Genomic DNA, 24,935 nt, shown 5'->3' with positions numbered 1-24,935 from the left:
TTAATAGGTGTGGGGTTTCTTCTTTATAAAAAGAATTTTTATTGGAGTGTAGCTGATTCACAATGTTGTTAGTTTCTCCAGTACAGCACAGCGTTATCAGTTATGCATATATTCCCTCTTTTTCAGATTCTTTTCCCATATAGGTCATTGGGGTTTCTTCTTGAAGTGATAAAAATGTTCTAAAACTGGTTGTGGTGATGGGTGCACATCTCTGCAAATACACTAAAAAACACCAAATTGTACCTTCCAAATGGATAAATTGTATGCTAAGTGAATTACAGATCAATAAAGCTCATCTTTTAAAAAAGGCAATATTATACAAATACTTTTTCATTTATAAGACCACTAAATGACATCACATTTACTTATAGACAAAATAGAAAATTTTAAAAATCCAGAAATTCAATACAGTGTTTAAGCAGAAAAGATAATTTTTTCATTTTGGAGCTATTTCTTATTTTCTATTATTTTAAATAGGAAGGAATGTAGCAATCCTTAAAGAAGGAGCAGGATCCGAGGACCAAACTAATGTATGCACAGATAAAGTGATAAACCTGGGATCTGCTCTGCAGTAGTCCAGCAGAAGAGAAGAGAGGTAAGGAAGGAAGATAAAAATGTAACAGGACTGGCTGTTTGTGGCCAGTTTTCTTATAGGCATCTTGTTTTTAAATTTGCTTATGTATTTTTGGCTACACTGGGTCCTTGCTGCAGTGAGCAGGCTCTCTAGTTGCAGGGAGTGGGGGCCCCTCTCTAGTAGCGGTGCTACTCACAGAGGTGGCTCCTCGTGTTGCAGAGCACAGTCTCTAGGACTTGCAGGCTCAGGAGTTATGACATAAGGACTTAACTGCCCCACAGCATGTGGGATCTTCCCAGACCAGTAACTGGACCCATGTCCCCTGCATTGGCAGGTGGATTCTTATCCACTGGACCAACAGGGAAGTCCCTGTTGTTAATTTTTGAGGCTGAGTAATAAGTATATTGAGATTCATTTATTATTCTCTTTACTATGTTTGACCCTGGGATTTCCTTGTGGCTCAGAGGGTAAAATATCTGCCCGCAATGTGGGAGACCTGAGTTTGGTCCCTGGATCAGAAAGATCCCCTGGAGAAGAAAATGGCAACCTACTCCCATATTCTTGCCTGGAAAATCCCACGGACAGAGGAGCCTGGTGGGCTGCAATCCACAGGATCACAAAGAGTCGGACACAACTGACCTCACTTTCACCATGTTTGAAATTTTCCATTAAAAACAACAACAACAAAAAAACATGGACTTTCTGGTGGCGCAGCAGACAGCATGTTTCTAAAAACAAATCAATAATTATATTCTAATGTATGATGTCATAATTTACTTCACCAGTTAACTTGTTTTTGGACATCAGGTTTGTCCAATTCCATTATTACTAAGAATGCTGGATAAACAGGCCGTACATCACTTAATGTAGACTTAGTTGGACCATACACCTTGGGGAAGAAGGAAAAATCAAAGGAAGGAGTCGAGAATACAATTAAGGTGCACATTTTTCGCTTCTGTACCACCCTCTCTACCTGGTACTGACAGATATCCAATGGCCCCATGGTTAGTTCTGGAGGTTTTTAGACAAACTCTTATGATGATAGTATATTAATCATCTCAGAAAAAAAGAAATAAAAACATAACCTTAAGCACCAAACTTCCAAAGAACTGTTTTAAAATATCACAAAATCAGTTTTACAAAGATATCTATGGCTCTGCAGAAATGGTTCCACTGACTCTCAAATATATCTAAATTCCTACACAGTTTAGACAGCACTATAGTATCCTCCACAATGAGGCAGTGTTTTAAAATGGAAATTCTTACAAACTTGTATCAAATATATATCATCTAGTTAGATCTAAAGCAGGTTAAACGTGTTTCTTACTATTCATAAAACATTACTATATTCAGGGAACAATCTGCATAGTCAATTAGACAGTATGTTAACCAAGACAATTAAAAACTGGTTTCAAATAGAGTTAGTGATTAACATAACTAAGAAAGACCTTAAATAGCAAAGCACTAGTAAAACAAATTCTTTTCACTGGAGGGTAACTGTGTAGAACAAATGATCATAAAATGTGAAATCCTTCACAAAAGTACTCAAAGCAAATTAAACTTTAGAATGACAAATATTCAAGTGCTACAGTATAAGAAGTACTGTGTACTGTACTGAATAAAAGTAATGAGAGATAATATGGAAAACAGCCACTATTCGTAAATGAATGAAGCACTTGAAGAAAGTTAACAGCTGTTTGAACAATACTTCAGCATTAGCAATAAGAAGATGAAATAGAAATGTACATAAAATATTTGTGGCTGCATGGCAACTAACTTCAAAATGATACAGCGTCTTTCTTGAGAAAACGGTAGCCCTTAAAAGGATTAACCCATTTGGAATTACATTACAGTTCAGTTCAGTCACTCAGTCGTGTTCAACTCTTTGTGACCCCATGGACTGCAGCACGCCAGGCCTCCCTGTCCATCACCAACTCCCGGAGTTTACTCAAACTCATGTCCATCAAGTTGGTGATGTCATCCAACCATCTTATCCTCTGTCATCCCCTTCTCCTCCTGCCTTCTATCTTTCCTAGCATCAGGGTCTTTTCAAATGAGTCAGTTCTTCGCATCAGGTGGCCAAACTACTGGAGTTTCAGCTCACAGTGCGTTTCACCCTAAGTCACAGTTACACTAACAGTGTTAGTCTTCACTAACTTCTCGATTCCCTAGCCAAATAAACTATGCGATTCCACCCCTAAGATGGGTCTGGTAGCCTTCAGGAATATTAACATTCCCTCTCCGGGAATTTTTTCTTTTAATCTCCCCTAACTTCAGATACAAAGGAAAATTTATAGCGTTTCTTACTCCAGAGGTGCAACATGAATAGTCAGACAGGATCTCCCAAATCACTTAAATATGTTTCACTTTTATCCAGACTCCTAGAGCAAAAACTACAGAGCTTATTATCATTCTGCCCTATGTCCAAAGACATACAACTTGGCTTTTTCTCATCTCTTCACTTCTTTCCATGGCAGGAAGGACATGGACACAGAATAACAAAAACTGGTCTCCAGTTCTACTTCTCAAAGGCATTCAGAACAATTTCCCTGCCTCGAAAAAAGAGACTGAACTAAAATTAGGCAGTCTCTAATCCAAATGTTTTCTGAGATGGGGCAGGTAAAATAATTATGCAAAACAGCTAAGTATAATAAGGAATAATGGTTACTATCCTGGCCCTCTGAAGAAGAAATGCCTTGTCTAGAATCTCAGTATTCATTAAAAAAAAAAAAAAAAAAACCTAGCCAAATAAAATAGGCCTGCAGAGTGGGTTCATTTCTCATACCGGCAATATTGCAGTAGCCGTGTGTGTGTCACTCAGCTGTGTCCAACTCTGGGATCCTGTAGACTGTAGTCCGCCAGGCTCTTCTATCCTAGTAGCCATAACACACATCAGTTTGCGAGTTATATTTGTGAGTTCATTGCTAAACCCGATAATCTTTAAGCACTTCCTCTTCTACCTTTGAAATTTAACTAAAAAACAAACTAACAGAAAAAGCGTGACGAGAGCCATGTTTGCCAAGTTAAAAGATACTACAGCTGGGAGGTGGCAGTTTCAACAGTCCAAAGCTTGCTGGTTTCTATTTTACTTTAATAATGAACCAATATATCCTTGAATGTCTTGTCCTAAAACACCTTTGGCCTAGTACTAAAACTCCCCTTCAGTATATGACTTTTTATTCTCCCAATATACTCTCCTTTTAACTGTGCAGCAGAGCCACCATCTTTGAATGTCAGAATTACCTTTATTAGTAAAATAAGGTCTCTTCCAACCAATATTCCATTACCACCACAACCCTGCACATGTGCGGGCACACACGCGCGCGCACACACACACACATTCCCATTCAGAAATGGTCTGGGTCAAACGCATTTCCCTCTCCACTAATCATGTGAGGAAATCACCATTTAAATGGCACTCCTCCTAATTCTATAAATTCAGCCAACATGACTCCATCGACTCACTACTTTCCAGTGACACGTAAACTACACGGAAGACATCACCCTGCGCTGCAGTCATTCTTGGGTTCCCAACCAAATGTCATACCATAACCCACAGGGTGAACTTCTGGAGAAACCAAACCAAGACAAAGACAGTACACTGCAACTCCACAGTTACTGTATTCAAGAGTTAGGGTGGGCCACGTGTTCTTCTGGTGTCCTTACAAGAAGAAACTTGGTCACAAAGAGACACACTAGGGGTACATGTGTGCAGAGGGAAGGCCATATAAAGAGGCAGTAAGGGGGCGGCCATCAGTAGGCCAAGGAGAGAGGCCTCAGAAGAAATCAAACCTGCCAGCACCTTCATCTTGGACTTCCAGCCTCCAGAACGGTGAGAAAATAATTTTGTTTTTTAAGCTACTCAGTCTGTGGCATTTTGTTATGGCAGCCCTAGCAAACTAATACAAGGTGATTTAATACCTGTGATTTAACTTTGTTGAACCAACTTAGAGAGCTGGCTGCTGGATTTTTTAGAAAAATGTATTTTCTTCTTGTGTTTTCTGCCTCCTCTGATAATAAAATTTTTAATGAAGTACACAAATCATAAATTTCCAGCTTTGATGAGTTTTCACAAAGTAAATGTATTCATGTAACCATGACTCAGATCAAAACAGAAAACACTGGTAGGTAAGCTTTTTGAATTCATGGATTCAATACTGAATTGTCTAGACTAATCGCTTACAGATCTTGAGTAACTTTTTCCTTCCTAATACAGATTTTTTTTTTTTTATCTTTCAAGCCTAAGTCTTACTTGACATAACCAATACCATTTAGAAATACTGCAATATCAGAAACATTAAACTTCTAAAGGACTAATAACATGTTAAGAAACCAACCAGAGTCATGGGTCATGGTTCTAGCATTTTATTTATTTATGTATTTTTCTTTTTTTCTTCTTTTTTTAGAAGAGACACTGTGGTTATCTTTGTGAGACACATAGTCTGGTGAAGTTATCACATAGGCTCCAATTAATTTCTCTTTCTCCCACTTAACATCTTTTAATATTCTTTTCTGACAAGACTTTGAAGAAAGTACAGGCTTTGGTGGAAAGTGAATGCCAGCTGAATCAGTGATGCAGTTAATTTATTTGAATTACTTTTCATGAATTTTACAGTCTTGAAATAAAATTGTCCCCAACAAATGATAGTTTTTTCCACTAATGAGATACAGTGTATTGTTTTCCCCTTGCAGCTGTCTTCCTGAGTAAATTATATTCTAATGGGAAAGGTCTGTGGCTTTGAGGTAGTTATTTCAAAAAGCTGGAGAATACAGAGAACTACATAAATGAAAAACTAGGTGCTGAAATCCAAAACAGAGGAGAGGCAGCAGCACCTGAGAAAACTCTGCCAGCATCACAACCACAGCTCAGAGGGGAACTGGAAGAGCCCCGGTGAGGAGACGGGCAGGGCTGCGCAGCACAGCATTACCCCGGGGCCTGCAGGGAGCTGGGGCAGAAGCCGGGTGAAGGCAACAGCAGCGTGACCCGTCATCCTGGTGGGAGCAGAGCCAGGTGAGGATGGTGGTCAGTCCGGTGACCAGCACGGACGGGGACAGCAGCAGAAACAGGTGGTGACTGGAGGCAGTGACACAGCCACGAGAAAACTGACGTGGCCCAAAGTCGCACTTCGACTCCCTGGATAAAACCTTCCCGAACCTCAGGCTCGGGATATCTGGGTCAGTTAGTCTGCTTCATGTGCAGTGTCCCCAGAAAACACATTAGGGTCTAAAATCTCTTGGATGCACAGATCCCCCAAGAGAGAAGGCAGAGGGTCAGAGAACACACCAGAACTCTCACCAAAATACTAGTGTGAGTATACATGGTCAGTTGTGAAGTATGATGTTAATTTAAAAAGGATTATAATACCACATTTGGTCCACAATTTTTTAAAAAGGGGTGTGCGCCAGGGAATTCCCTGGTGGTCCAGTGGTTAGGAGTCCAGGCTTTCCCTGTTGAGGGCATGGGTTCAATCCTTGATCAGAGAACTAAGATCCCATAAACCAAGCAGCACGGCCAAAGCAGGGGGGTGGGTGCCAAGGTAACCCTTACAAAGATACCATTTTCAGTTCTTGAATAAAGAGAGAGCTACATTTTCAGTTCTTGAATAAAGAGAGCGCTATCTTGGTTAGTATTCCTCCAGAAGCTCCAAAGGTTTCCAGGTAGTTTGTTGGTGAGGTGATCCCAGGAAACACTGGAAGAGGACTGGAGAAGAGAGACAGGAAGGGGAACGAAGTCATTAAAGAGGTGCGTCTAGAAAACAGGCGCGGTTGCACAGCGCTGCAGACAGGAGCGGCGCTGTGCGGAGAACTCTGCGAGACGGCGCAGGACGTGCGGGGGCGACTCGACCCGAGCACTAGGCGAGCTGGGTACTCACCCACCGAGTCCTTTCCACACTGGCTCCCAGAGTGAGGGCTAACACCCTGTCATTTCTGACCCACCCTCCAAGCCAGCAGAGAGATGCTGAGGTTTAGACGCTGGCCATTGTGCCCAGGAACGGCTAGGGCTGACGGATCGTGGGGGCGGGGGCAACACCCAGAGCATCTATGACACGTACGCCACAATTCCTAAACCACGGCCATCTGTCCCTAACTTGGGAATGTAAGGAACATCACCCTTCATCTAGAAGACGCAGAAAAGAGATTGAGAACCGCTCCAAATCACCGGATATTTTCCCTTTGCTGAACAATATAGGTGCTCTTCTCAAAAAAACTGTTTAGCTATGACATATAACAAGTTACAAAGTAAGAAAAAAATCTACCAAATCCTCACAGTCATGAAGTTGTGTGTAGTTATATAAAAGAAAGCAAAGCTGTAAATAACCCTGGGTGGTGTGCTTTTTTTCTCTGTGAGCAGGAGAAGGCTACAACTTCCAACCATAAAACATTCTCCAGAAAAGCTCTTTTAAAGGAAGAGGGGAAAAAATGTGAAAACAGTTATGTGTCTGTAGGGTTCCCCCCACCTTCTTTTGGAATAGTTAATGATACAGTACAAGCAAGATACTGAAGGCTGACACATACACATGGTCCTTAAAATAAATTTTAAAAAAGATTGCAGCTGAATTTCTTTTCAAACGGTCTTTCAGAAAGCACACTTTCAGGGTTTCACCTCTGGCCAGGCCACAGCTGCCTATTTCTAACAAGTTGGTATAAACATGGAGGAATAAGGTTTTATTCCAGAATTTTAAAATGTTTACTAAGTCATTACGCACTAAAGACATAAACTGACCTAACTTTCAAGAGGTTTATTTTAAACTTAAACTCAACCTAGATGAAACTGGTTTCTCTATTCTTCATGATCAATTTAATTTTTCAAGAAATTAATATTCTAAGGCTTCCCTGGTGGCTCAGTGATAAAGAATCCACCGGCCAGTGCAGAAGATACGGGTTCGATCCCTGATCCGGGAAGATCCCACGTGCCTCGGAGCGACTAAGCCGACGACGCGCTGCAACTAGTGAGCCTCTGCTCGAGAGCCTGGGAGCCGCAACCGCTGAGGCCTGCGTGCCCTGACGCCCGCGCCCTGCGCCAAGAGAAGCCACCGGGAGAAGCCCGCACACCACAACTAGAGAGCGGCCCCTGCCTGCCCGCGACTGGAGGAAAGTCCGCGCAGCAGCAAAGACCCAGCACAGCCAGTAAGTAAAAAAATAAAATTACGTTTAAAAAAAAACAGGAAATTAATATTTTAAATTGAGGTTTCTATACAAATTGTATGTCCCTACTGCTTTACCGAGATACACTAGCACATTCCCTACTCAAAGAAACTATATTGAATTAAATAACACCTTTAGTCCAGTCACCATATAAATTCTTATACTGCTTCTATTTTATTGTTAGTTTTTCTTTTAAAAGCCCTCTATTTCTTTAGAGTTTGGTCATATTACATTGACAAGATCTTCTTTCTAAATGTATGTATTTTTTAACTTTAATTTTATGCAATCTGAAAATAATGCATGACATTCAGTAAACATCACTTAAGTATTTTCCCCTCCAACAGTGTTACAAATTTCACATTGGTGCCTTGGTACATACAGCTCTAAAAATGATTTTCTATTCTGTCACTTCTTTGTCAGCCAAATTTCTCAAACAGTTCTGCAGAAAGACTGCTCCATGCCTTCACAGTAATACAAATGACTTGATGAATTGTATTTTCTCCAGTGGTACCTGTTCAAGTGGATAACACAGGCTTATAAAATTGCAAATCACTGTGATTTCACATACAGCTGAACCATAAATCAGAAAACAGAACGTAAAGAGGGGGAAAAAATCAAGAAACATTGGAGTATGAGCATTAAAACAGTTTCCATTGGTGACATCTATGACGGTGTTTTGCAATTAATGCTCATTTTTTTTTTAGGTACCGTAACGCTACTATGCTTATGTACCTTTAAAAAAGGAATCCTTACGGAGACATGTACTAAGAATTTAAGGGTGGAATGATATGTTGTGTGAGGCTGTCTTTAAAATAACCCTGTGAGGCACAAAGAACAGTAGCAGGGGAAGAGCTGAAACAAGACTGACCAAATGCTGACGTCTGAAGTTAGATGACAGGCACATGCAGTTTTACTATACTATTTCTCCACTTTCGCATACGGTTAAATTTTTTTCCACAATGAAAAGTTAAGCTGCAGGCCAGAAGGGAGTGGCAGGATATATTTAAAGTGTTGAAAGCGAAAAACCTACAACTAAGAGCAATCAACCCACAAGGCTCTCAATTCAGATTCCACGGCGAAATCAAAAGCTTTACAGACAAGCAGAAGCTGAGAGAATACAGCACCACCAATCCAGTTTTACAACAAGGCTAAAGGAACTTCTCTGGGTGGGAAACACAAAAGATGAGACAGAAAGAGGAAGGGGGGAAAAAGACCTACAAAAACAAACCCCAAACAATTAAGAAAATGGAAACAGGAATACACACATTGATAGTTATCTTAAATGTAAACAGAATAAATGCTCCAACTAAAAGTTAAGCTAAAACCTCAAGAGCAGTCCCCTAAAAGCACAGAAATTTCTTCTGATACAACAAAAGGAAGAAAAACAGCAGCAGCAGGAGGGGCAGGGGAAGAACAGGAGAAGAACAAAAAAAAACAGCTATTGGTGTGGTAAACAGGTTCTCATCACTCCTGTTGGCACCATCAAAAAAAATTTTTTTTTATTTTATAACTTTAATCTCACCAGTAGTTATACCAAATAGCTTGTCCACTTAAAATAACACCTTCTTTCCTACAAGAGGAGGGTTTCTCATCCTCGGCACTACTGACATTTTGGGCTGGACAGTTCTGTGCTGCAAGGAGCGGTTCTGTGCACAGCAGGTTGTCTGGTGACATCCCCAATTATTCCGTGCCAGGAGCACGCACCCAGGGTGACAGTCAAAAATGTCTCTGTGTGCGTCTCAGTCACTCAGTTCAACTCTCTGTGACCCCATGGACTGTAGCCCGCCAGGCTCCTCCGTCCACGGGATTCTCCAGGCAAGAAGACTGGAGTGGGTTGCCATTTCCATCGCCAGGGGGACTTCCTGACCCAGGGACTGAATCCAAGTCTCCTGCGGCTCCTGTGCTGGCAAGTGGGTTCTCTACCACTGAGCCACCAGGGAAGTCCTCAAAAATGTCTCCAAATGCTGAAAGCAGCCTCCCAGGTGGAAATTAGTGCATGACATAGTATATAAACACAGCTTTATATCTGGAAAGTGGCAGGTTAAAACCATACTCAATTTGCAGACAATGATCAGACAAATTATTTTTGTTTCTGCAGGGCAAACCCAATAGGCAATTTACAAAGGAACTGAGATTTGTAAGTGAAGCGACATATCATTTAGATAAAATCACAGTGATTTATAGACTTTATAAAGGCTTAGAAATAAACTGCAGCAGGAAAATGAGGGGTGCAAACATATTTGAAAAAAGGGAAATACCTTTTTACAAAAGTAATTTGTTTTTAATCACTGCTGCTGCTATTTAGTCACTAGGTCATGTCTGACTCTTTGCAACCCCATGGACTGTAGCCTGCCAGGCTCCTTTGTCCATGGGATTTCCCAGGCAAGAATGCTGGAGTGGGTTGCCATTCCCTTCTCCAGGGGATCACCCCCGACCCAGGGACTGAACCCACATCTCCTGCTTGGCAGGTGGATTCCTTACCACCGAGTCACCTGGGAAGCCCCTCTTAATTACCAATAGCACCTTAAAAAAGCTGGGTGAGTTTATATTATTCTACTTCAGCATGTGTTCCCAAATATAAAAGTTCATATTTTTCCCCATTCAATTTCTTTCTTTTTTTCAAAGCTGTCAGTTACTCACAAAATTAATTTTGCACCTACACTCTGAAAACCACTAGTATGATGATTAAGGGCACAGGTCTACCAGCTGCATGTTGGTCAAATTATATCCTAAGTAAACTCCGTTTCTCTCATCAATTAAATGACAATGGTTTCCACCTCATAAGCTTGTTGTGTGAAATAATTGCTAAGAAGTACTCAACACAGTGGACAAAATTATTGTACAACAGGTGGTTCATTTCTGTTAACTATCACTGCTTAATGACAAAAAAGATGTAAACATTAACAAAAAGCTCCTTCAATTTTCCTAAACCAAATAGTTATGAGAATATAACATGATATAGGGTACTCTGTATCACAGCAAATACAACAAGACTATAGTTCAACTATAATTCTAAGAAAGACGTGCACCCCTATGTTCGTAGCAGCACTACTCACAATAGCTAAGACATGGAGACAACCTAAATGTTCACCAACAGATGAATGGATAGATGATGCAGTGTTTACACATATACACTGGAATACCACTCAGCCACAAAAGAGAATGGAATAATGCCACTTGCAGCAAAGTAGATGGACTTACAGATTATCATACTAAGTAGGTCAAAGACAAATGTCACATGATATCATTCATATGTGAAATCTAAAAACATGATACTTATTTACAAAACAGAAAGAGACTCACAAGACACAGAAAACCATTATACATAGAATTGGTAAACAAGGTCCGACTGTGTAGCACATGGAGCTATGATAAACCATAAACCAAAAGAATTTTTAAAAGAATGTATGTGTATAAAACTGAATCATTTGCTGTACGGCAGAAATTAACACACAACACTGTAAATTAACACAACATTGTAAATCAACTATACTTCAAAAAAAAAAATCTCAGAGTTCCATTTCAATGGCAACTAGCACTGTGCAGATGGTGATAATTTACACAACAGCAAAATTCATGTAAAAGCAGTGATAAGAAAAAAATTCAACAGAAGAAAACAGCTGTAGTTTGAATGCTATAAAGCACACAGAGATACACATAAAGGTTAATTCAAACCTCTGAAATTATATAACTGATTCTCAGCACACAGGAAATGCACCAAGCAATATGATAACGTGTCTAGTGGTCAACCAAGCATCACATCACAGAGCACTGAACTAACCAGATTGGCAAAGAAAAAGTAAAAGAATCATTCATGCCAAAATAAAAATAAAATGAGCAAGAAATAAAGTAGGGAACAAAGGAATTTAATATTCAATTTTGAATCTCAAGTGTCTTAAGAAAAGGACTTAATTTTGAAATAAGAGAATCTATCCTTTGTCACTAACAAGCCATCTCACTTAAAATCACTCTAAAGAATACCTTTAGAATACCAGTAATTCTTAGGAGAAAATCAACTATTTCAACGCATATTTGCTTTAGCAAGCCCATGTGCTGTGTTCAGTGCTATATGAGACACCCTGGCGATAAGCATGAGACATGGTCCTCTGCCCGTAAGGCTTAATTCAGGGACAAAAGGAGTGACACAAACCTTACTGCCGTCAAAGTCTAGATGAACGGAGTCAGCAAAGACCAGAGTCATAAGGGAAAGACGGCTACGACTGCAGAAAGCAAACCAACCCCTGGCAGAGGAAAACAAGGGAAGGAGGAGAGGCAGCAGGGTCGGGAGGCCCTGGGGAGGGAGAAGGGATTCTAGCAGCTGGGAGGGCAGAGAGGACGGCTGAGGTGTTCAGAGGACGGTGGGTTAAGTGGTATCAAGAAATGTGTATGAGGTTCATCCCTGGGGATTCGGTGGCTAAGACTCCGCACTCTCAATGGAGGGGCATCAAGCTCAGTCCCTCGTCAGGGAACCAGATTCCACAGGCCACAACTAAAACACACTGCACGAGCCGCAGTTAAGATCCGGCAGAGGCAAATAAATAAAAACGAATATTAAAAAAAAAAAAAACAAGAAGGAAATGTGTATTTCTACGACAGAAATGACCTGACAAGCAACTGACTGAATGTGAGTCAGAGCAGGCTCAGAACAGAACGATGTATTACTGACAGAAATGCAGACATATGGAGAATAAAGGAGTGAAGACGTCAACTTGATTTTGTATCTTCTGCATTTCAGGTGATGAGAAATCCAAGTGGACTGTCTGTTAAGACAACGAAGGATGGGACTGGACATCAGATGAGAGACTAGACCTTTGTTGCTGTTACCAGGCTGATACAAATCTCTGTCAGCTCTTCTCGGGATTACTGCAACAGCCTCCAGCTTCCACCTTTGTTCTCGAGGAAATTAAATCACAAAAAGATGCAAAAAGGGACTTCCTGGTGGTCCAGCAGCTAAGACACTGTGCTCCCAATGGAGGGGACCCAGGTTAGATTCCTGGTCAGGGAACTAGACCCAAAGCAGTCAAATAAAATAAAATATATATATATATATATATATATAAAAGAAAGGTGCAAAGAGAGTTAGGGAACAATGACATGAGACAGAAGGGCTGACATTAGGCACCAAAGACTTCCCGTGGAGTGTGCACCATCTAACGGCAACTTCAGCCTCACTTGCATTATCACAGCTCTACAGAGAACATACTGTACAAACTCCAGAAGCAGGACAGTCTTGATCCTTTTCCATATTCCTGGCAAGATAATCCTCATAATCCATATTCACTTTGGAGTACACTGTGACCCCAAAGGTGAATACAAGATGTTCAGAAAGAGCACAACACTAACGAAAGGATTCACAAGATTAAATGCGGAAGATTAATTTTGAGGATAACAAACCTCAGCTTTCCAAGTCACCATCTTTTGTATAAGTACCAGCAACGAGTCAACCTGATAAGAGGTAAAAAGTCTGAAACAGGGTGCAGTTTTCTACCAAGGAAGTACAAGTTTCCCCACCTCAAGCTTTTTTTTCAGACTCTGCTTTCTTTTTATCATCTTGGTGCCACGCCTCTTCCACTCCAAGAACAACCATAAAAGTAGAGAAAACCTCACAGGTTCAATAGGTCTTATTAAATCCAACCAGTTGCTAGACTGATTGTGCCTATGCTGTGCCCTGCACAATGAGGCACACAATAAATATTTGTTGAATAGTTGAATCTTCTACAGGAGAAAATGCATCTGTTTAACATTCTCTACTTCCCGTAATATTACACTACAAATTATGGCAACAGAATAATGAAATAAAACAAACCCTGGGGGCTGATGGTACAGAATCTGCCTGCAGTACAGGAGACCCAGGTTCGATCCCTGGGAGAAGGGAATGGCAACCCACTCCAGTATTCTTGCCTGGAGAATTCCATGGACAGAGGAGCCTGGTGGGCTACAGTCCATGAGCTCGAAAAGATCTGGACACAACTGAGTAACTAACAATTTCACTTTCCTTGGCTTTAAACCACATGACAGGAAATTTACAATTTACCACTTTTTAAAATTCTACATCCAAGGGAAAAAAAAAAACCCACTGATTTTCTGACATCAGTTTATGCAGATATTGGGAATCTAAGACACCACAGAAATTTGCTGGAGTACAGCTGACCCCTGAAGAACACGGGTTCGAACTTCAAGGGTCTACCTAAATGCAGATTTTTCTCAATGGTAAAAACCACAGTACTATTCAATCTACAGTTGCTGACTTCAAGCACACACCACTGCAAACATGAAGGAACCCTGGACACGAAGAGCCCACTGTAAACTATACCTGTGTTTTCAACTGTGAGTGTTGGTGCCCTTAACCTTCCCATTTTTCAAGGATCAACTGTATATTCTGTTAAAACAATAATGTTCTTAACATATAATTTTTTACAGCTTTCTTTGTAATGTTTAATGAAAATACAACAAAAACCATGATGTTTTTCTTTTATACAACCAAATAAACCTTCTGAATTAGGTATGAGAAATTAGTTCTATTAAATTGAGGTGGCCTGTTGCTTTACTAGTAGTATTGCAAATTCAGTGAAGCTTAAAAACCAAGAAACAATGAAAATGAACATAGACTCTTACATACGAGAGTCTATATTTAATTCACAAACTGAAACACCTGCTCCCCTTTTACTGCGCTATTAAAACATTTAAGAGCAAACACACAAAATTTAAAAGTATGCACAGAGCTTCTTAGAAGTCGATACCAATTAAAAGAAGTCAATCCCTATGCATTAAGAAATAAAGAAAGCGCACAAGAGCCAAAGTATTTCCTATATTTTGACTAAATATTCCCTAGTATTAAGCAGTATTTTTTAAAACACAATTTACAGTTGCTGAATATCAATTTACCAAAACAGGCAAGGATGACCTTATCTTGGCAAAACTCATGATACTGTTTCCTCAACATCCGAGAAGACAGCTTGATGCACCACACTCTCCCATCTGCTTTGTTCTATTTCTTCATGCCCCAAATGGAAACGAAACCCGTCCAGCAACAGCCAAAAACTCCTCAATCACAGGAGAGGACTTCAGCACCAAGCAGAGAAGCAGCGTGATGTGAATCAGAGGCAGAAAGAACCACAGGTGGGAGGGCCCTGGGAATGACCTTTGAGAGTGTGCTGAGAGAGAATCCACACAACAGGGACAGGAGCTGCATTTAAGTGATTCTGTGCCCACTCACCTGAGGAGCTCTCAGTGAACACGGTTAATGTCTGTCCTCCAACACTTTGTAAGACAAATGGATGTTCTCTAGGAGCACTGACTGAAGCCGGTTTTCCACCAATATCATGAATATTTGCAAGATCCTCATTCAAAGTAAATGAAACCTAGTAGACACATTAACGAGAGCTCATTACAATATACTTTTGTATTCAAAGTATTTGTACAGAAACTGTGACTTTAAATCAAATATTTTAATGTGACTCTTTTCCATTCATTTTATGAAGCATTTTAAAAAATTTTATCAAATAAGCTTTAATAATTAGCCATAAAAAGAGAATCTATTCCTATTTGTCTGAACAATGGGGTTAACCTACCATTATAAAGATAGCTTTCAAATGTTTCTTCTGGTCTATGGCTGAAAAAATTCTATTTGTAAAATAGAAGTAACTTGTTTCCCTAAGGTATCTGCAGTCAAGGAACCATGTCTTGTTATATTTATACCCGTAAATAAATAAATACTAGGTGGATGGATGGATAGACAAACAGAACTATCCATCCATCCATTCATCCATCCACCCACCTCCAAGCAAAATGCCTGGCACACAGAAGAAAAACAGTATTTGCTGAATGAGTGAACATTAAATACTAAGAAAGCAACTACCTGAAGCAGGGGGAAGTGACCTATTTACTCAGAAAGCTTAAATACTCCCACAAGCAGAGGATGGCTTTCTTTTTTAGATCCAATGACTACCATATGAGTACATGGTGCTGTTTTACTTTCAAATATTTCAACAAATACAACGAAATATTTATAAGGAAAACTGAATATTGAGGTTTAGAATGAAAAGACCCAGTAGGTCTTTTTTGAAAGACCCAATCTTTCAAAATGCTTTTTACCATATCTCCCCAAATTTTTCATCAAAGGGATTTATAAACTTAAAGTGCTGATCTTTCAATCACACAGAAAGATTATGAAGTATTATTTAAGTATCTCTCTACTATGTGACAGGTACCACAAATTATGTCCTAGATTCAATGGGTCAAAATCTAAGGCCTTCAAAAATCTGTCAAATACATTTGCCGCTCTGAAATAATGTTAAAGTGTTACTGAAGCAATACTAGTTTTCATAGTACTAAGAGAGGGGATATTTAAGTCAAAGTAGAAAAATGCTAAGTATGAGCAACTAGAAAGGAGTCTATTCACTCACACAAGGGTGGCATTTACACCACTATGTTTTCCTGACCAGCCACCAGTTTCATGTGGAGTTTTCCAGAGCAAACACTACTCTCTTTTTGCTAATTCTAATGCATAGTAAAATAAACTCATGTTTTAAGTAAAATTTCCATAGAAATAATCTTACCTCGGTCCTTCCTTGATTTCTGAAAGAGAGGAAAGAAAACATTTCAATTATTTAATTTCATGTTTTTTCCAAATGCAAGCTAAGAACTATTAATAAAAGAAACACAACTTCATATGTATATTAAAATATTACATTTACAGAGATTAATATTTACCTTTGGTTCTCCTAACTATTCTATTTGTAATCCTATAGGAGAAAAAAATTCACATTAATTCCACATGAATATTTCATTTTATTTTATTTTTTGACCGCACTGCACTGCACGCGGGTTCTTAGTTCCCTGACCAGAGATCAAACCTGAGTCCCCTGCAGTGGAAGCATGGAGTCGTAACCACTGAACTACCAGGGAAGTCCCACCAATGAATATCTGAGATGTTATGAGTCTCTTAACACTATAACAACCTGCCCTAATAATATTTTAGCCAAATAATGATCTTATTACAATTCTTACTTTAATTTTTGAGTATTTTTAGCATTTAGCAGCATGTGAATGGCATGTTTAATACCAGATATAGAGAACTTCAACAAATTTTACTATTTTGTCCAGCTGAAGAAGTTTCATTTAACAAAATTTTAAAGATCAAAAATTTTTATTTTAAAATTATAAGCAATCTTCTCTGCTATTAAATAATATGCTCATACAGAAATAATTTTATTACAGACAGGCCAAAAAAATTTTTTAATTAGCCAAGATTCTACCGCTAACATCTTCTACTATCAGCTACAGTAAATATCCCTCTATACTATTTCTACAATCTGTTTTTCATCTTTGGGTGCACCGAGCCTCCCGTGTTGCGTACAGGCTTTCTCTAGTTGCAGACAGCAGGGGCTGCTCTCTAGCTGTGGTGTGCAGAGCGTCGCAGTGAGCGGCTTCTTCTTGTTGCACGGCACAGGCTCCAGGTAAATGGGCGTCAGCAGTTGCAGCATGTGGCCTCGGTAGGGGCGGCTCATGGGCTCAGCTGCTCCTCAGCATGTGGAATCTGCCTGGGCCAGGGATTGAACCTGTGTCCCCTGCACTGGCAGGCAGACTCCTATCCACTATATCACCAGAGAAGTCCCATACTATTTTTTATTTATTTGAATTACATGTTTTAAAATTGTTTTTTTTTTTTTTTTTACCAATACAGGATCAATGTACACCCTAATAACAGCCTAATTTAAAAAAAAAATGTATTAAATACCTGTCATATGCAAAGTACTGAGTGCAGGGCCCCTTTCCCAGCCAGCAGAAGATATAAAAGCTAAACCCATAACCATAAAATGAGATAAACTTTAATTAAGAGAGCCACAATATGCCAGGATCAGACAGGAGAACACTACCTCTTCTATTTTAAGAGGGAAGTATTGGCTCAGCAAGAGGCAACTTCTGAACTAGCATCAAAAGTAAACAGCTGAGCAAAGTCATGGAAGAGCCTGATCAGAAACAGGTGATCAGATTGGGCTGGGAGGGAAAGGACAAAATAAGGAATAGTAGGAGTGAACTATACAGGGAAAATGGGACCAGACCACAAAAGACCTCGAATATCACAGCACAGAGCACAGACTTTATTCTTTAGGCAATGGAATGCTACAAAAGTATAACAAGTACAAAGTTCATAACAACTACCATATTCAAAGTTCCTCCAAATCTAACATTTATATTCAAACTTAAAGGGTTAAACTCCCTAAGCTCACACGAGGTATTTATTAGCTGATGATCAATCACTGAGTTTGCTTAGCGATTAAGAACAAAAGTATAACAAGGACAAAGACATGATCCAAGAAACTTATACCAAAAAATACACATAGAATAGACACGAAGACCAGTTAGTAAAGTACTTTCTCGGCAACACTGGTTGAGTTCCAACCGGTGCCTTCCTTCAGTGGTTCATTCATTCACCGGAACTCAGGGTCTGCTGCACACCCACGGCCTTGTGACAAGTGCATGGCCTGAGTGCAGGTCTTTATCCTCAAGGTCTCAGTTTAATGGGAAAGCAAAAACAAAAACAGTCCCAATCCATGGACAGTTACAAACAGGATTTTATAACTGTAACAGGATTCCCAGATGTAAGGAAAACTAGAGAGACCTGACAACAGGAGGTAATGCCAGATTGTGGACTGGATCCTTTCGCTGTAAAACATCACTGAGACAACCGGCAAACCTTAAGTGAAGTCTGATGATCAGGTAGTAGTACTATTTGGTTGGTAATTCATACATCTGTAAGGGTGAACTGTGACTGCAAGAGAGAATGCCCTTGTCAGAAAGTAGTTCTTTATTTCCCCCAATGAGGTATATACTTTAACACATTCTGAATTTAACAGATATAGCCCTAAGGGAAACTTTACTGCTTTCTTTTAGAGATTTAAATATTTATTTAAATAATAACAAAAATGAAACAGTTAATGTGGCTTTTGATATTTCTAACTTTATAAAGATATCTTATTAATATCAATGTATGATACATTAGAAAACAGGAAATTATTCAAATTACATTCCTGAAAAGTCACAGAATGCTGTGTTACACAGATCTATATGGTGGAAAAGTTCTTTATATTGTGCTTCCAACTTTTCTGTGGCTTGAAACTGTTTCAAATTAAAAATATTAAACAATTTAAAAATGTCCCCAGTTTACTTAATTAATCCCTTACTAAGAAATTTGAGAATGCTACTCATTTTTCTCCATAAGAAACAATGCTGGAACAATTATCTTTGTGTATCAATCTTTGCATCACTAGCTTGTTATTCTGACAGGGTAGGTTTTAGAAATTGATGGAATTGCTGGGTCAAAGGCACGAGGATTTTATTATTAATATCCTAGCTTTCTCATTGTCTGAGTTCCCCTCTGGGAAATGAGTCTCTCAATGTCTTTCTGTAAAAGCAGCACCAAGAACTGAGCATAATGCTTGCACTGTGAGCTGACTGGCAGAGAAAACAGTGGACTGTTATTCCACTTTGTTTTGAGCAGCTTGTGTGTATGATATGTACATATACGTCCGTGTGTGTGTGTGTGTACATATGTGCATTAATATACATGTGTGTTGCCAGACTGCCCTTCAGAAAGTTTGTACTGATTTAAACTCCTATCAACAGTGTAACACTGTTGTAAACTTAGTCAATTTTTATAACAGAAAATTATCTCACTGATTTTTATTTACATATTTTCCATTATTAGTGGGCCCCCACATGACCCTGAACGTTAAATGTGTTTAGAAATAAAACTAGAAATTACACATCTCTGAGAGAAGCTGTATTATCACAGACTGTATGACTGTCAGTAAAACATGACATTTATCAAAGATTTCGAAAATTGGAAGTTTTCTGAGGCAGGATGGTTATGTAGAAAGGCTCGTTTTAAAATTAAACAACTAAAGCAAAACTGTAAACCAATTAAAATGCAATACCCATCCGATGTTCAAAGGTATTAAAAGAAATGCAAGTACAATGATTCAGGGACGCCATGGGGAACTCTTGATGAAAACGGCCCAAACGTTACCGCTGTTAAAGTGGGCGGCTACTCTCAGCTTATTCACAACTGGACTCTCCTTCTCTCAGGCGCTAACAGACCACACTGAGGAAGAGCTGCACCGGCTCCTCCCCCGTCTCTGCCGCCCTCGACTCCTCCGCCCTCGAGCCCTCTCTTCGCTAGAATCAACGTCCACACCACAGGAAGCTGGTGCTGCTGTTTATGTCTGGGGGATCGGAGCGGGAGAGAAGACATCAGACACGATGCAGAGTCCGTGCAGTACTGGGTAGTATGTGGGATATGACAGCATGTGAACACTTACTAAGTATCTTACACACACTGAATCCATGAGGTATTAATACCATCTCCTTTTAACAGATGAGGAAACAAGAAAGGGTAATAAGCAACTTCCCCAGAGTCACATGGCTGGTAAATGACAATGTCTGGATAAAGCCCAGAGCTTACTGACTCCTGAGCCTATACTCATCAGTATGGCACATTGCGTTTTTAAAACCTTAGCTGTTTTTTTTTTTTTACCCAAATATATGTTTTTTGAACCACACAGATAACCCATAAAGGGTTACTCTGCCTCTAAACATCAGTACTTAATTATACATCTTCTAGTTTTTAAAAACAAGATACTTTCACCTGGTTTGCCCTAGATCTTCTCTTGAACAGCCACAGTCCCTTCAAATGTTCCTCACAGGAAATTGATTTTAGTTTTCTCACTGTCCTAGTCTCACTCCACTGAATGAACTTATTTGTCCACGTCTCTAAGTGGAGCACTGAAAATGGAACACAATGTTTGCCCTGTAAGCTAACTGACAAAGAAGAGGGGTTATCATCCCACTTCACTCGAAACAACAATCGTCCAATAAATGAAGCCTTTTGTTTACAGCCACAAAACTTTGATGACTCATATTTAGCTGAAATTAAGTCTTGATAACCTAGTCACATGCACTGCTAAGCCATTCCTTGCTTATCCTACACGTATTTGATAGTGGCCTTAGTAATCAGTAAGAAGAATGAAAAATAAGTACATTAGAAACATAAATGAGATAGTTAGGAGACATACTCCAGAACAAGCTTTTTTCAAGCATTTCTATAGCAATCTTGGGGAACCAATCACTATATATCTGTTCTCATCATTAACAGCATCTAGCTCTTCTACAAGGCAAGATTATATTTCACATTAGGTAGAGAATCTGCTAGGTTTTTAGTCTACATATAAAATACACATACATCTGTTACTATTAAGGGCAAGTGTGTGTTAATTTCTCAGTTGTGTCCAACTCTTTGTGACCCCATGGACTATAGCCTGCCAGGCTCCTCTGTCTATGGGATTCTCCAGGCAAGAATACTGGAGTGGGTTGCTATTTTTTGCTCCAAGGGATCTTCTCAACCCAGGGACCAGGTCTCCTACATTGCAGGCAGATTCTCTACCAACTAAGCCAGCAGAGCAGTTACATACAGTTTATTGCCAGAACCAGGATACTCTGGGAGTGAGAGAGGGGACACTATTAATAATCGCACAGAAAACTATGTAAACCGTAAAACATGTAAACTGGCCATAACATGGGGACATGGCTACCCTAGGCATACTGGATGTGACTATATAAAAGACCTGCTTTAAACTAAGGACACGTTTGAAATTTTTTCCAAAGAGTGATCAAGAAAAATCACAGCATACCCATTATTGACTATTTAGCATGCTACCTTTAACAGATGCTTTAGGCATCAAAGAAGTACTTAGCGCTTGCATAGGCTTCCCTTGTGGCTCAGCTGGTAAAGAAACCACTTGCAATGCGAGAGACCTGGGTTTGATCCTGGGTTGGGAAGATCCCCTGGAGAAGGGAAAGGCTACCCACTCGTGTTCTGGCCTGGAGAAGTCCATGGGGTCACAAAGAGTCGGACACGACTGAGTGACTTACACTTTCACTTTCAGGGCTTACATAGGTCTCCCTACACCTCAGCTCCTTTAACTCTATTTCCCATACTAGCTCCCTCTTCCTCACACCAGAAGAAAGACTGTACAATCCTAAACTAGGTATTTTCCATACACAGAGATTTTCAGGAATGCAATTTTCATGGCAGGGAAAGGAGGAATCTAAGCTCAGAAGATTAAGTGTCTGTCCACAGTCTCACGGAGAGTAACTGACAGGGCCGGAACTGGAAGCTGCTAGAGTTTTCTTACCACTCAAAGGACTGAATTCAAGGCTGGTTCTGCTATTAAATGTGTAGTAGCGTCTTAAGATACTACCGGTCTCTACCTAATTTCAGAACTCTGGATATAAAAGCAGGCCTGTTTCCAATATGGCTTACGAAAAGAAAAGGAAGAACTAAAAGATCTGTCTGAAACAAAGGTAAGTAAGATAAAGAACAAAAAGTACTTAGGGGCATAAACACAAGAAAAGCGTCAAAGTTTCTTACTTTAAAGACATGACGTCATCCAAGAACAGAGCGTTGCTCCTCCAAAGAACACCTCCAGAGGGTGTTCAAATAACATTCAGAGACTGAGAAGATGAGAAGTGATGTCTCAGAAGTGAGATGAAAAAAGTACGGTGTGAGGGTAGAAGTGATCAACTCTGTCAAGTTACGTCGAAGGTCAACCGAGAAGGGCTGCTAGTTGACTCTTAGATTTTAGAATATGGATACGGTGCTTGTGCTCCAGTCTTGTTCGACTCTGGCACCCCAAGAACTGTAGCCTGCCATGCTCCTCTGTCAATGGGATTCTCCAGGCAAGAATACTGGAGTGGGTTGCCATTTCCTTCTCCAGGGGATCTTCCCAACCCAGGGATCAAACTCGTGTCTCTTACATCTCCTCCATTGCAGGCAGATTCTTTACCACTGAGCCACCAGGGAAGCCCATGAATGTGGTAGATTCTTGTTGTTGTTTTTTTTTAAAAAGGCTACAAATTCTTTACCGCAAATCCCACCTGGAGGTGGAGTCTACTGCAAGCTACATTTGGCACACATGATGCAAGCACAGGTTTGCAAAGTGTTTGTGCAGTGGGGCTTCCCTCTCTTTTGCTACTAGGAACTCTGTCACCATCACGTGAATGAACACAATGGAGATGAAACACACATGGCCACTGCCCTGGCTGATAGTAAGCCAACCCCAGACACACAAGTAAGACCATTCTAGCCAGGAAGACCAGCCAGGTCAGCCACAACAAGAACTGTCTAGAACTGCCCCCACAGAATTAAAAACAAGTAAAATGGTTTTGTTCTGAGCCACTAAACTTTGGGGTGGTCTGTTAACAAGCAAAAACTCAGTGATAAAGAGGATACTGGTGGCAGATAAGAGCTATTTCAGTGGAGCAGTGGGCGCGGTATCTGATCAGAGTTGGACTATGAATGAACGAGCAGAAAGAAAGGAATGCGAGGCCTGTGGCTGACACCAGCTGAGCTACAAGGGCTTCCCTTTCAAACAAGGCCAGTTCCTCAACCAGGAAACACCAAGCACTCTTGCGCCGTTTGAGAGGTATGCCCTGCCCTCTTCCAAAGCCTCTATCAATAGGTATGGTGGCAGAGCGGCAAAATCCCTCTACTGAAGCACTTGGCACATCCAGCTATGGCCAACTCAAGCATACCTCCTTAAAGATGCAGAGGACGAACAGATGAGAGAACTACATACTCTGCTAATTTACTGCCAATAGGTTTTAGCAGCAAATTGTACCTGATATTTACACCTGTCGTCAGAGAGGAGTGTGTGTGTGTGTGTGTACGCGCATGCACACACACACTCCTCTGACGACAGGTGTAAATATCAAGTACAATTTGCTTACAGGGCACCTAACCAGCTCTTAACAAGCCTTGGCAAGCTCATCATTTCTTATTTTCCAGATAAATTCTCTGTTTGAAAAAGAACTCTATAATTACATTTAAAAGCACTTGGAAAATAAATTCAAACAAGTTTCATAAAATGTCAAAAATTCATAAATAACTTACTTGGCAATCCTCAGCTTCCCAACTTCACCTCTTCCAGGGGCTTTAGCCCATTGCTGCGACAAATATTTGGGAACCTAAAAGAAAACAAAACACTATTAAACTAGATTTTGGATGCAAACAAGCTAACAAATCCTTTTAAGCATAAAGTGATATACAGCTTCTATTTTAGTTTCTGTCTGTCATAACTGACCACTAAATAGCAAGCTCTGATTATGTGTTTTGCACTAAAGAGATACTAAGACATGTAAGAAACGATTTTAGCTCTCAAAGTGTTTAACACCAGTTGAGTTGGTGACACAAAACTAAAACTGGTCATATAGCTGAACAATAATGAAGTGCTAATTTATGTCCCCAAGCAAGTCTAATAAAAGTTCAGAGATGAGAAAAGCTACCAGAAAAGGCTTCTGGGAGAATAACACTGACACGTTATGTAGAGACACTAATGAGTTTAAGATGATTTGAAAAGTCATGTTTTATGATGTATAAGATAACTAATATGATGAAAGATCTGCTGAAATAAAAGAAATTATGCAATGTAACAACCAGCACTTATATAACACTACTTTTCTGACACTGTGATATGCACTTTCCAAACATTTATACCTCACATCTATATGAGGTAGGCACTGTTCATTATCCCCACTGCACAAACTATGCATTTGGAGCACCCAGGGATTATAAAATTTAGCCAAGGGTATAAAATTGGCAAATGAGGACCCAGGATTCAAATCCAGGCACTCTAGTTCCAATGCCTATGCTTTTAACCAATACACTATATTGTGTGCGCAACCAGATATATGCAATCAAAATCTCAAAAGGTTAAGAGCATAAAACTACCATGGGCCATCTGTTATTTCTTCTAAGACATAGTTCGAACTCGGGAATCAGTACATACGTTTAAGGTGACCCTATCCTTGGAGGAGTAAGATGCTACACATGAAGTATGAAGCGCAATGCCTCACACAAACCAAGGGCTGAGTGTCAGGTGTCATTTTTATTTTCCACAGTAAGTCTGGAATCATAACATGAATGCATAACAGAGTCAAAGAGAGCTTCCAAAGCTGGAAAGGAAAAAATTCTAACAAAGTTTCATTTACAAGAAGAACCACATGACTATTAGTTGAACTGCAGTGCTTTGAATCAAGTAAAAATTTAAGAAAAGAAGACCCTAGTGGTATTTGTTCATTCCTTACACTAAAATAAATTGAACAACTACTGTGTCAAAAATATGCCAGAAGTCTGGAAAAGACGCAGGGGAAGGGA

The 24,935-nt window shown here is 39.9% G+C and overlaps 1 protein-coding gene across 1 annotated transcript in view; it reads right to left on the bottom strand.

Moving 5' to 3' along the window:
• Positions 1-24,935, bottom strand: part of GTF2F2 (general transcription factor IIF subunit 2) — a 142,122-nt gene that overhangs the window by 105,514 nt on the left and 11,673 nt on the right. The window contains exons 2-4 of the mRNA XM_061133736.1: positions 23,673-23,746; positions 16,279-16,297; positions 14,937-15,081 (exon numbers count right to left, since the gene is read on the bottom strand). Coding sequence (XP_060989719.1) covers positions 14,937-15,081; positions 16,279-16,297; positions 23,673-23,746 — 238 coding nt within the window. The remainder of the gene's footprint in view (positions 1-14,936; positions 15,082-16,278; positions 16,298-23,672; positions 23,747-24,935) is intronic.

This window comes from Dama dama, chromosome 30 (genome assembly GCF_033118175.1).
Source record: "Dama dama isolate Ldn47 chromosome 30, ASM3311817v1, whole genome shotgun sequence".
Classification (NCBI taxonomy): domain Eukaryota; kingdom Metazoa; phylum Chordata; class Mammalia; order Artiodactyla; family Cervidae; genus Dama; species Dama dama.
Note: the sequence above shows the minus strand (reverse complement) of the source record. Positions and strands in the feature narration are given on the sequence as shown.